The sequence below is a fragment of the Raphanus sativus genome, chromosome 3 (genome assembly GCF_000801105.2).
Source record: "Raphanus sativus cultivar WK10039 chromosome 3, ASM80110v3, whole genome shotgun sequence".
NCBI lineage: Eukaryota > Viridiplantae > Streptophyta > Magnoliopsida > Brassicales > Brassicaceae > Raphanus > Raphanus sativus.
Window position 1 is genome coordinate 17,552,169 of NC_079513.1, and position 12,280 is coordinate 17,564,448.

At 35.2% G+C, this 12,280-nt stretch overlaps 2 protein-coding genes across 2 annotated transcripts; one reads left to right on the forward strand and one right to left on the reverse strand.

The window, feature by feature from the left end:
- Positions 1-2,759: 2,759 nt before the first annotated feature.
- Positions 2,760-5,741, forward strand: LOC108845363 (bZIP transcription factor 16-like). Its single transcript, XM_057006385.1, has 12 exons — positions 2,760-2,768; positions 3,285-3,428; positions 3,519-3,575; positions 3,670-3,744; positions 3,952-4,044; positions 4,127-4,189; positions 4,270-4,433; positions 4,568-4,622; positions 4,703-4,733; positions 4,824-5,068; positions 5,153-5,278; positions 5,368-5,741. The coding sequence occupies exons 1-12, from the start codon at positions 2,760-2,762 to the stop codon at positions 5,479-5,481; spliced, it is 1,176 nt and encodes a 391-aa protein (XP_056862365.1). The 3' UTR covers positions 5,482-5,741.
- Positions 5,742-7,756: 2,015 nt separating this feature from the next.
- On the reverse strand, positions 7,757-11,704 carry LOC108846190 (uncharacterized). Its single transcript, XM_018619415.2, has 5 exons — positions 11,160-11,704; positions 8,673-8,935; positions 8,435-8,572; positions 8,109-8,342; positions 7,757-8,028 (listed from the first exon to the last, which is right to left on the reverse strand). The coding sequence occupies exons 1-5, from the start codon at positions 11,671-11,673 to the stop codon at positions 7,945-7,947; spliced, it is 1,233 nt and encodes a 410-aa protein (XP_018474917.1). The 5' UTR covers positions 11,674-11,704; the 3' UTR covers positions 7,757-7,944.
- Positions 11,705-12,280: the final 576 nt, after the last annotated feature.

Here is a 12,280-nt window from a genome sequence, read left to right on the forward strand (position 1 = left end):
GATGTCAGGATTCTTTTTCTCTCGCTTTATTTCGGGTACGCTCAGTGGTCTTCTTTAGGGTTTTGGGTGCAGAGCGTTTCTTACTTTTGTGGTTTTGGCTTCCAACGAAGGAGACAGCTTCGTGGACTTCTGCTCCATATCGTGCCTAGAGTCTAATGTAGGAGGAGGAAACAAATGAACTTGAGGTACCATGGTAGCTTCAGCAGGTTCTGCTTGAGGGACTTGAGAAAGATCAAAGCCTGTGGTCCTTGGAACAGGGAAGTAAGAATGGAAACCAATGAGGATTAGAAGTAGGCAAGCTTGTCTCCTTGGTTGTGCTTGTTGTAGCAGGTTGTTGCATATGATTTCGTGATGGATATGAATTCATCTCGTGGTAAGACCCGCACCCTGAAGCAGTAGCTTCTACATTGATTTTCAAGAGCAGACAAGATTAGCCAACAACACCCCTAATAAAAAAAAAAACTGAAACTAAGATTATGAAGCAACAACACAAGGATCCAGGAAGCAAGAACAACTATAAAAAAAATACATTCCACATCCTCAAACTTAATGCCTTGAGCATAATCTACTATTTATCAGTCAATCAGACAAAGGTTTACAAGACAGAACAGATATGAATATGACTAATTATGCACAGAAACATCTTCAAGAAATAGCCGAACTAACTCTTAACTGAGATATATAGCTCAAAGCTCCAAACTTGATGCAATCAAAAGACATGACACAACAAATACAAACATCTAAAGCGTAAAAAGAGAAGAACTTTCTATCTTTCCTGATTTTTTTTGAGTAAAATTTGGCAAACCCAGAAGAGATTACGGAAGAAGAAGCAAGACCCGTGATCGAAAAATCTCAAACTAGCAACAGTCAACCATGAAAATTCAAAACTTGGGGGGGGGGATAGGGTTTCGGAGGAATCATACCTCGAAACAGAGTCGAATCCAAGAGCAAGAGAGATATCGACGAGAGTTAGTTACCAACGGCAACACTTTTACTGCTACGCTCTCGCACTCCACTCTCTCTCTCTCTCTCTCGAATTCTAGGGCTCACCGATTTTCAAAACAATCCGCTTCTTATTCGCCCCACGCCACTTTTAATGCGATATTGGAAAAAAACATTGGGCATATGATGAAATTAAGAGAAAAACTGGGCCCAAAGAGAAAAAAGAAACCAGGTGTAAGCCCGTATAGTTCATAATGGGCCTTAAATCCACACTGAATGTTGGAAATGTTTAAACATGTAGTTTAATCTGATCTTATATATAGATGACAAAAAAAAAAAAAAAAATCTGATCTTATATATAAAAAATTAAGGGAAAATTCCATAAAAACCTCAACTAAATTTTGTTAAGTTTTTTAATATCTAAATTTTTCTCTACCCAGTTTAATACTCCAATTAATTATTTTTCACATTTTAATACACAAACTATTAAAACTTTATCTATTTTAATACCCAAACTTTATATATTTTTATAAAAATACTAATTATTTGCAAATAGAAATTAGAAAAATCTCTAAAATTTCAAAAACAAAATCTCAGAAAATTCTAATTTTGTTTTTTGTTTGATAAACAAAAGTAAATAAATTGTGTATAATCTTAAATATTTGTAATAAATATTTTAAATTTTTAAATATTTAATTTAGTTTGTTTTCTGAAATAAAATAAATTTTATTTTTCTTACAAAATTAAATTTTCAAAAATTTTCAATTTTCTCCATATATTACTTGCCTTCTCTCCTAAATCCTACAATAAAATTAGAATTTATTTTATTTTTTCTTAGATTTTATAATTTTAAAATTTCGTTTGAAACTTATTAGTATTTTAATTAAAATAAATAAAGCTTGGGTATTAAAATAGGCACACTTTTAAAAGTCTGGGTATTAAAATGAGCAAAATAATTAGTTTGAATATTAAAGTGGGTAATGGAAAAGTTTGGGTATTAAAAAGCTTAACGATATTTAGTTTGGGTATCTAATTTTGTCGGTTTTGTATATATTTCCTAAAAGTTAACATTAGTATTAGGTTTGTCAAAAAATCTGAATCCAAAGAACCGAACTGAACTCAAACCAAAAAGATAGTTCCAAATCCGAATAGAAATTAACTACATATTCAAATGAGTTCAAAATTTTATTATTTAAAAAATTGAAATATTTCGAATATCCGAATGTATCCGAGATAGATTTATATATCTAAATATATTAATTATTTTTAGATCAAATATATATTAAAAATATCCAAAATATATAAGATACTTTTAAGTTGTTCAAAATACTTGAAAAATACATATAAATAATCAAAACTAAATGTCTAAAATAACTATAGTGTACTTAAAGCACCAAAAATAGTTAAAAAATATCTAGCTAGAATATACTTAAAACACCTATTGTTTTTCTATCCAAATATTCAAACCAAACTAATTTATATGTTAAATTTAGATTTCTTGACATATGTTATTCAAAATTATATGTAATATATTATTTTGTTTATATATTTCGAGAAGTTTAAGTATATTCTGGATTTTAAAATTTTTAAAAATAATTTAAATAGATTGTCCGAATTTGAACCGAACCTGTAAAGATCGAACGAAACCGAATTAAATTTTAAAAATATCCGAATAAGACTAAAATTTTTGACCCCGAAAACCCGAAATCCAAATGGATCCGAACCAACCTCAAATGGGTACCCAAACACCTACCCCTAATTAGTATATCTATTTCCTAAGTTGATACACCAATTAGTCGATTATTGTTTTTACCAATATGATTCCTGTACATAACAATTGATATACATTTTGAATTTCAAACTTTTTCATATGCATACAATTTTGGGTTAGTGGACCTACTTTTTCGATCAGAAAAAGAAAAAAAGAAAAGAGAATTTACTTTTTTTCCAGTTGGGTAAAATTCATGAACAAGTTTTAAAAAGAAGGGCTTCTCCGTCAAAATAACGCAAACAATCAAAGCCAAATTTTACTTTTTAATTCTCTGCGAAACTTAAAGGTCATAGCTCTTTATACAGCGTCTTTTGACTGTGCTCAGAGTTTTTTATTCAGACACTACCCGGTCGTTAGGTATATTCATTCCAATTCAAGTTTCAATCCTCGTATTAGATTCTGCGGTTGTGTTCTGAATGTTGTCTGAATCCATTAGAGAAAGAGGCTAGAAACCTTTAGGAATATGGTCTGTAGATTGTAGTGCTTAGGAACTGTATTGGTCAACGATTATTTGCTGGATTCTTGGCTGTGGTAGGGTTTATGCATTAAGTTAGACCTCGTAGTGAACTAGCTGAGTGTTAATCTTGCAGGTAGCTCTCACTGGTTGTTTTCGAAACTTGTGAGTGTGGTAATTACTAGCAGTGAGATGGAGAAGTCTAGTACTGAGAAGGAACCTAAACAGCCTTCTTCTTCTGCTGCTCCTCCCTCTTCACAGGTTTTGCGTTTTTCTTTCCCCCTTCTCTACTTCCGGATTTAAGAGAAGAAGGAAGACATAGGTTTCGTTTGGAATATTCTGTGTTTGTAGGAACCTACTTCTGCTGTGAGTGCAGGCATGGCTACTCCAGATTGGTCTGGTTTTCAGGTTTAAGACAGATTCATCCCTCTATGAACCTGTGGTTCTGTTTTCTTATTATATATGATTGTTAAGTGTTTCTTTTTTTTTGCTCCTCTGACAGGCATATTCTCCTATGCCGCCTCATGGTTTTGTGGCATCAAGTCCTCAACCTCACCCTTATATGTGGGGGCCTCAGGTAAACTTGCTTACAATCATCACTTTTCATTGTGTATTAGTTAGTGTTTAGAGTGCTGGGAAAAGTTTCAAATGACTAGTTGACTGTTCTTTGTTAGACTTATTGGAGGTTTAGTTTGATATTTGGTATATGCATATGCTTGGGGGAATTGGTTCAGCTCTTTATCATCATACCGTTGATTGATTGCTGAATGTGAATCTTTTGCAGCATATGATGATGCCTCCTTATGGAACTCCTCCTCATCCATATGTTAAAATGTATCTACCAGGTGGCATGTACCCCCATCCTTCAATGCCTCCGGTACTAGCCATACTCTAGATATCTGGTTGCTATGGACATGTACTTGAAAACGTGTCTGTTGATCATCTCTCTAACTTCTCAGGGTTCTTATCCATATAGCCCTTACGCTATGCCTTCTCCAAAGAATGGAATGACCAAAGCTTCCGTGAGTTCTCATTTCTCCTCTAATAGTACTTGCTTCCTTTTTTTTGTTGGCTTATAACTGAGGGACATGCTTATACGCAGGGCCATTCTAGTGGCGGCGGCACTGAAGGTGATTCTAAACGATCTGCTGTGAAAGAAAAATTGCCTATCAGAAGATCAGAAAGAATATTGAACATGAAAACAGGAAAGAACAATGGGACTGGAGAAAACTCAGAAACATCAGCTAATGAAGCTTACTCTAAAAGGCATGTGTATATTCCTTGACTGTATGTGTAGCATGTTTGGTTGTCTCTGCACTTATTCTTGCTTCATTTGATAGTACCTTACACTATTTTACTGCTCTGACATTTGTAGGAAATTTTGTTTTTTTTTGTTACAGTGAGGAGAGTGCTTCTGATGGTTTGAGTGAAGGAAGTGATGCAAACTATCAGAATGTAAGTTCGCTCTGCCTATAAAGGGTGAAGTGTTCTTGTAAATAATTATGATAAATGATTTGCTTTTGTAATCCTTGTAGGACTCAGGATCAGAACAAGACAGTAAGGATGGTTGGTCTCTATGATCCTTTTCCTATTTTTTTTTCCACTTCATTTTCTATTATGTGACTAACACCGTGAAAGCTGCAAATTCACCTGAAGCATCATCAGAGAGTGGTGGTTCTGCTAATGGTCCAAGAAATGGAAGTGCTGGTAGTAGTACACCTCTTCCACCGGTTAGCCAGAACATGCCAGTTATGCCAAAGACAGCTGCAGGTGCTCCTACATCAGCAGCCCCTATCCCTGGAATGCATAGGAAAGTATATCAGGACGAGAGAGAAGTTAAGCGACAGAGACGGAAGCAAACCAATAGGGAGGCTGCTGAAAGATCCAGGTTGCGGAAACAGGTTACTAAACCACCACCACCTTTTCAGAACTGTGATAATCAACGTCCATGTGAGCAAATTATGGACGTTTTTGTTATGTTGCAGGCGGAATTTGATGAACTGGCAAAACACACAGAGGTGTTGAATGCAGAAAACGCAAGTCTCAGAGCAGAAATGAACAGGCTGAAACGCCAGCGGGAAGAGCTCACGTCTGAGAATAACTCTCTCAAGGTTATAGAAGAAAAGCTTCTCGATTATAGTTTTTAATGTTCAACCAAAACTGAAACAACAACTAAGTGGTTTTCTTTGTTGTTTTGCAGGTCCAGCTTTTATCATTTCCTCCACTTGAAGGTATAAACATAAAAATGGAAAAGGACGACCAAGAACCAGACACCTATCAAACAGTCTTCACAGAGACAAAGTTTGTTATGTAGACTCAATGTTAGAAAGCAAAACCAATTCTTAACGCAGGTATAAAAAAGTAGGAGACAACAACACTAAGCGGTTCTTTGCCAACAGATGGTTGTAGGATTCTAGGGGTCAGGGACCAATAGGTCGGTCCAGTGGTCTTATTATTGATTTATTAATTAGGATTAAGTTGGTGGTCTGATAGAATCATGAATATTTTCACTACAGTTTTGTGTGATGTGATGAAAGTAAGTTGAGAAGAGGTTATCCGAGAAAGTTAATACTTCTTTATTGTGTTATGATATTTTGTTACGAACAGGTTGTAAAAGCAAAGATCTTATAAAAAGGTACTCTCTTATTCCTTAAGATCAAAGACGTTTACAAGGGTTTTTTGAGAGATTTATGATGGGAGTATTCTCACATCCCCTGATACTTGTTTGATCTACTTTTCTGGATAGATTACATAGAGTATTGAATATTAAACTTATCCCACGCTGGTTTGTAATATCGTTATGAGCAACATGGTCTGTCTGTCACGTGCAGTGTATTATCAGTCTTCTAGATGTAATCCACTCTGTTTCTAGAAGCTCATGCTAGCTTGATCCACTGATGGGCCTTGAGCACATTCTTCCTGCAGGTTTAGCCTCGTACTTAAACAGATTTAGTTGTGTTGGCTGAGCTTCTATTCAAGGTTTAGGTTTAGGTGCTGTTCGTTTGCTTACCTGGGTGATCCATCTGGGTGAAGATGCAAGTTGATGTTCGTTTTGTACATTAAAATGCTACATCCAGATGGATCATCCAACTGCATTTATGAAAACTTACCTCAAATTCTCATCTAAATGAGGGTGAGTCTTCACGGAGCATCTGGGTGAAGGTGAATCTTCACCAAAAATTTGATAAATTTTTCGTCAAAACAAAATAAATTCCCGGCAAAACCGAAAAATGCAATTTCCCGTCAAAATCAGAAAATATAATTTCTCGTCAAAATCGGGAAAGCATAATTTCGCCAAAACCATAAAACGTAATTTCCCGCCAAAGTCGAAAAACGCAATATCCCGCCAAAATCAATCGTCAAAATCGGCAAAAAGGCAATTTCCCGCCAAAATTGGAAAACTCAATTTCTCGCCAAAATCGAAAAACACATTTTCACGCCAAAACCGAGAAAACGCAATTTCCCGCCAAAATCGGAAAACACAATTTTCCACCAAAACCGAAAAACGCAATTTTCCGTCAAAACCGAAAAAACACAATTTTTCGTCAAAACCGGAAAACACAATTTCCCGCCAAAACTGGAAAACGTAATTTCCCACCAAAACTGAAAACACAATTTCTCGTGAAAACCGGAAAAACGCATTTTCTGACCAAAACCGGGAAAACGGAATATCCCGCCAAAACCGGAAAATGCAATTTCTCGCCAAAACCGGGAAAACACACTTTCCCACAAAAAGTGAGAAAACGCAATTTCCCGCCAAAACCTGAGAAGACACAATTTCTCGTGAAAACCGGAAAACGCATTTTCTAACCAAAACCGGAAAAACGCAATATCCCGCTAAACCGAATATGTAATTTCCCGTCAAAACTGGAAAAACACAATTTTTCGTCAAAACCCCAATTTCCCGCCAAAACCGGAAAAACATAATTCCCGTCAAAACCGAAAAATGCAATTTCTCGTGAAAACCAAGAAAACGCAATTTGTGGCCAAAACCAGGAAAACGTAATGTCCCGCCAAAACCGGAAAAACGCAATTTCTCGTCAAAACCGGAAAACACACTTTCTCACCAAAACCGAGAAAATACAATTTTTCGCCAAAAACGCAATTTTCCGGCAAAACCGAAAACACAATTTCCCGTCAAAACTCGAAAAACACAATTCTTCGTCAAAACCGGAAAAATGCAATTTTCCGCCAAATTTTTTAAAACAAGTCTATTTTAATTACTTTAGTAACAAGTTCATCTCGATGTAGATGCAAATTGAAAAAAGCAAACAAACATAGTTGCATTCAAATGATTCATCTGGATGGATAAACGAAATGCAGAGACAAACAACACCCAGGTGAAGCATCTGGATAAGGCATCTAGATGGACCATCCGGATGCATCTGTCAGATGTACAAACGAACAGGACCTTAGAATTTCTCGTTTAGTACAAAATCTAAATAGCTATTTTAGATTTATATGAACCAGCATACACAACAGAGTACTTGAATATTGGGCATAGGCGCAAAGGTAACATAGTTGATTATTGGTGGTGGCGCTGGGACATTTTGTGAGGGCATAGATCTTATGCTGATCAAGACCAGGATGGTAACTAAGAATCTGAAACTGTGGGGACTTATCATAAACAATTTCCGGAATGCTGTTTGTCTGATAACATGCTAATGCAAGTTTTATTACAAGAGAAGTTGACATGGTAGCAATGAGTTTCATTCTTATTAAATAACATATGGGTAAGCAAAGAGAAAACTATGTGGTGAAACACGGACCCTCTCTTTCAGGGTGAGGAGTATGTTGTGTACGCCTTGATGATTGAGACATACATATCAATGCCCTTCAAATACTCAGACCGACTCAGATACTGCACAAAAATCAAGATGAAAGAAGGGCGTTAGACATTGATCAACCAGATAATAAGCCAACAGAAGGATGTGACAGTACCTCATTGTGATCATGAAGCAAACTAGGGGTGTTTGATATAGGAGAGAACCCAAACGCAGGCAAGCCTGCTTTCCGGAAATACCGAGAATCTGTTGATGCAGGGAAGATCTCAGGCTCGCTTGTCTTCCCTCCAGCTTCATTCACAGCGTTTTGTAAGAGTCCCCACCATGGATTTGAATCATCATTTGCGGTAAGTAACTGCTTCCCTGAAAGATTCTGGTCGAACCGCCACAGCTGACATACCGAGAGAACTTTTTCATCAGATACACACAACTTTGTCTAAGTACTGACCACGACAGTACTAAGAATAATATTGAAAAAGTCACCTGATAGGACATGTTCCGAGCAACAGGTGCCCATTCCTCCACCAAACGTTTTTCTAGTGCTACTAGATCAGCAGTGGGTGGGATACGGATGTCGAAGCCAGCTTCTGCCTCGGATGGTTGCAGATTCATCACAAAACCCTTCATCCAAAAACAGGACCCAATTTTTGTTAGGTTCAGACACAACATTACAACTTCAGTCATCATGTCTGAAAGTAAAAAAAAAGAGAGAGAATAATACATCTGGAGAAGGAGTGCCAGCTTTGAGGAAGACCATGTTGACAGAAACAACTCCACCGTCAGGCTTCAAACCAGCTTTGAGCATATCAAACTGAGAAGCTCTGAATCTCATCATGCTCTCAATGCTTTTAGTGAGATTCTCCGAGGCTGAGTCATCATAGAGCTTTGATCCATGGCCAGGTTGTCCTACAGCTTTAATCTGAAGCGACCATGGAATCCTCTCTCCATTGAACACCCTGTAGCTCTCCGTTGGAGATGGCAAGCCTGATTCATTCATTGCCGTTAACAATATTTGTGTGCTCATCTCTTCTTTTCAAAGACATTTTTGTTTTTTTCTTAACTAACAGGAAAAAAGTTAAAGCCCTTTCTACATTGACGAGATCTTATTATCTTATACCATTTATATGAATACTGTCTACTTTTTTAGTTACCAAGCTTCATAAGTCATAATCCCCCACATCCAAAACCACATCAACATTAGTTTTGTGCGTATAACTTCTAACCTTGCACATCGTACTTTTACAAGTGAGCTAAGTAGCTAACAATACTTGGGTGTATGCGCACACTATCTTGTTTAACTAGACAGGTATATCTAGGCTGTGATTTTGATCCGAACTTTTCAAATCGAACCAAAAGTTTTGGTTTTTGGTTCGATTCGGTTATGAGTTTGTTTCAGTTGGGTACTTAAAACCTGGTTCGATTTGACTGTCAGTTACATTGATTTTTTTTATATTATTTTTAAAGAAAATTATAATAAAATTATATCAGTTCTAATCAAAATCTCGAACCAAAATTTTGAACCAAAAATAACTAAACTAACCGAATTCAACAAAATTTCTATCGAAAACACTCCCTCAACATTTTTAACTGAAACTAGATTTTGGATCCGCGTGCCCGCGCGGAAATAAGTTACCAACTAGATTTTGATCCGCGCTTTCAAAACTCGGGTTTTTCTTAAACTATAAACAGTTTAATATGAATTAGTATTTGTTTATTGTTGTACATTATTGTAAATATTAAAGCATATAATTTTTTACAATTATATATATTATAAATTAGTTTATTTCAAATTTCGCATGTATATTTTTTATGTAAATCTTTAGGTCTGTGCATTTTATTTGGATCCAAAATACGAACCGAAATAAAAAATATAGATTCGGTTATGATCCACTAAAATACTTATTGGTTATTTTAAGACCCGTAAATTTTCGGTCTGGTTCGGATCATATGTTGGTTTACTTTTTTTTGTTATAAAAAGATACAAATATCATAAAATAATATGAATATGAAGTATCATAGTGTAGATATTCAGATTATATATTTTTTTATTTTTTTTTCAGTAAACAATATATTATTATACGATTTACTATTGAGATGGAGATGCACAAATGATAGAGGTCCTGGCCATGAATTTTATGCCGTAGACAAATATTTTATTACATTGATTTTCTTTCTATATTTCATTTTTGTAAATATTTGTAATATTAAACATATATTATAGTGTGTTGTGCACACATAATTTTAAATCGAGCATGTATGCAAATATATTAAACAATTATCTTTAAATTCAATACGATTAGGGAAATATATGGTAGCAACACGAATGTTATACTATGTTATAAATATGTTACTGTACAATTAATAATATGTTAAGTTTTAGACTTATTGGTTCGTCAATAGGCACGTATAATATGTTAAGCATCATTTTTATAATTAGGCATGTAAATATTAATCCTCTTTTATGGGTCCAATAATAAAAACTAATGCCAGCTAAATATAAGGTAGTATATTTAGTTAGAGAAATATTAGGTAAGACCAAAAAAATTGTTAGTTAAATGAAAGGGTCCAAAACAACTTGTATAAGTCGATTTTTTAAGACTGCTTCTATTTTAATAGTATAGATAATTATACCTTAAAATTTTTGTTTTCAAACTTTGTTATATTTTCTTGTATTTTGAGATAGATGTATTTTGTTCAGTTTATTTAGTGTCCAATTATAACAGAATTTTTTATTTTATTTTGTAATTTTAACATTAATTTGTTTTTAATATATGAATATAAACAAAATATAGTGGGTGTTTTTTTAAAATTCTAAGCAAAGTAGATTTTAAAATTATAATTATAATTTTTAAACAGTAATAATAAAAACTATTTGAAAGTGAAAATGTGATCCATATGTACACTATAGAAGTTCAACACGATTTTGGTTCAGTTTAAGTCAAAACTCTGAATTTTAATGTAGTGGTGGTAAGTGTTTCAAAAAAAAAAAATGTAGTGGTATAAAAATGTAATTTTGTGGAAAAACTAGGGCTAAGTACATTTTGTACTTCCCTTTTAGTAGATTAGATTAACAGAAGTCAACTTCGGCTAATTTCAATATAATTGAGCAAAATTTTATAAAATCTGAACTAACCAAAAACAGAATAACCTGGAAAAAAAAACGAATCAGGATAGTGATATTAATAAGCGTTACTATAAATGCTTATACCTTCGTCGAGCACAACCGCAATGCTCAAGCTCTTGAATATTTCCGACTCCACGAACCTCCCAACACCATCAGCGCCGCCGATCTCTTCATCAGGAACAAACGAGACATAGACCGAACGAAGCGGCTTATATCCAGAGGCTACAAGCTTGCGAATGGCTTCTAGATACTGCATCCCAACGCTCTTCATGTCCTGACTTCCTCTCGCGTATATTCTACCCTCTCCATCTATATCTGCTCCGAGCGGTGGATGATCCCACTTCTCTGCCTCAAAAGGGACCACGTCGACGTGAGAGTTTAAGAGAATCGCGGGTAACGAAGGGTCTGAACCGGTCCATTTCAGGAGAACAATAGGCTTCCCCTGAACGAACTCGATTGATTGGTATAGGAGAGAGATGGACTGAGCTTGGGATATAATGAAGTCTGCGGCTGCGGTGTAGTCAGGGTTGGGTTGTACGGTGTTGATACGGAGGTAATCTTGGAACCTGGAAATGATCGCCTTGGAGTCTAGAGCCATTGGTGTGGTGACGAAGTATAAGCAGAGTGGTGAAGATTGAAGAAGCTTATATCTTGTAGCTATATGAGACCGCGTTTTTATAAGCAAGTTTCAAAGTTGAAACAACGTTTTCCACGTGACCAAGCACATGCAACTCTCCACCCAAACCGGATCCCGCCTCGTTATTTAATCCGTGACTAGGTGATTTTCCCGTGCATGATCCAAATATCTAATCTATTAAAACTGAAGTACAATTTGTATTTAATCCAGAGTTTTCCTCAATAATTACCATTTGATGCCACTGTTATTAATACTCAGTCGTTTAATACTTTCAATAATAACCCTTTTATTCGGTGGCCCATCCATTTGCTATACTATTAAGTTCAACAGCCCATACATTCACATGTTTGGTTATGAATAATAGTGTATATTGGTTTGGGCTTATTATAACTATATGGCCAATCATTATCTATCTTATTAAAACAGAAACATTCTGTTGGACCTAACATTTATTTTGTAAGTTTTTAAATTAAATACACTTTTATACTTTATAGTTAAACATACATTAAATCACTAATGTTTCTTTCTTTATACTACTATCCATGTTTCCAAACAATATACTTATTTC

What these genes read in the sequence shown, in the direction of transcription:
- LOC108846190 (XM_018619415.2), bottom strand. Translation starts at nt 11,673, where the DNA reads ATGGCTCTAGACTCCAAGGCGATCATTTCCAGGTTCCAAGATTACCTC. An exon ending in TGCGGTTGTGCTCGACGAAG is followed by an intron (nt 8,936 to 11,159) that starts GTATAAGCATTT and finishes TGAATGAATCAG; the next exon opens with GCTTGCCATCTCCAACGGAG. An exon ending in CTGGCACTCCTTCTCCAGAT is followed by an intron (nt 8,573 to 8,672) that starts GTATTATTCTCT and finishes TTTTGGATGAAG; the next exon opens with GGTTTTGTGATGAATCTGCA.
- LOC108845363 (XM_057006385.1), top strand. An exon ending in CCCATCCTTCAATGCCTCCG is followed by an intron (nt 4,045 to 4,126) that starts GTACTAGCCATA and finishes CTAACTTCTCAG; the next exon opens with GGTTCTTATCCATATAGCCC. An exon ending in GATCCAGGTTGCGGAAACAG is followed by an intron (nt 5,069 to 5,152) that starts GTTACTAAACCA and finishes GTTATGTTGCAG; the next exon opens with GCGGAATTTGATGAACTGGC.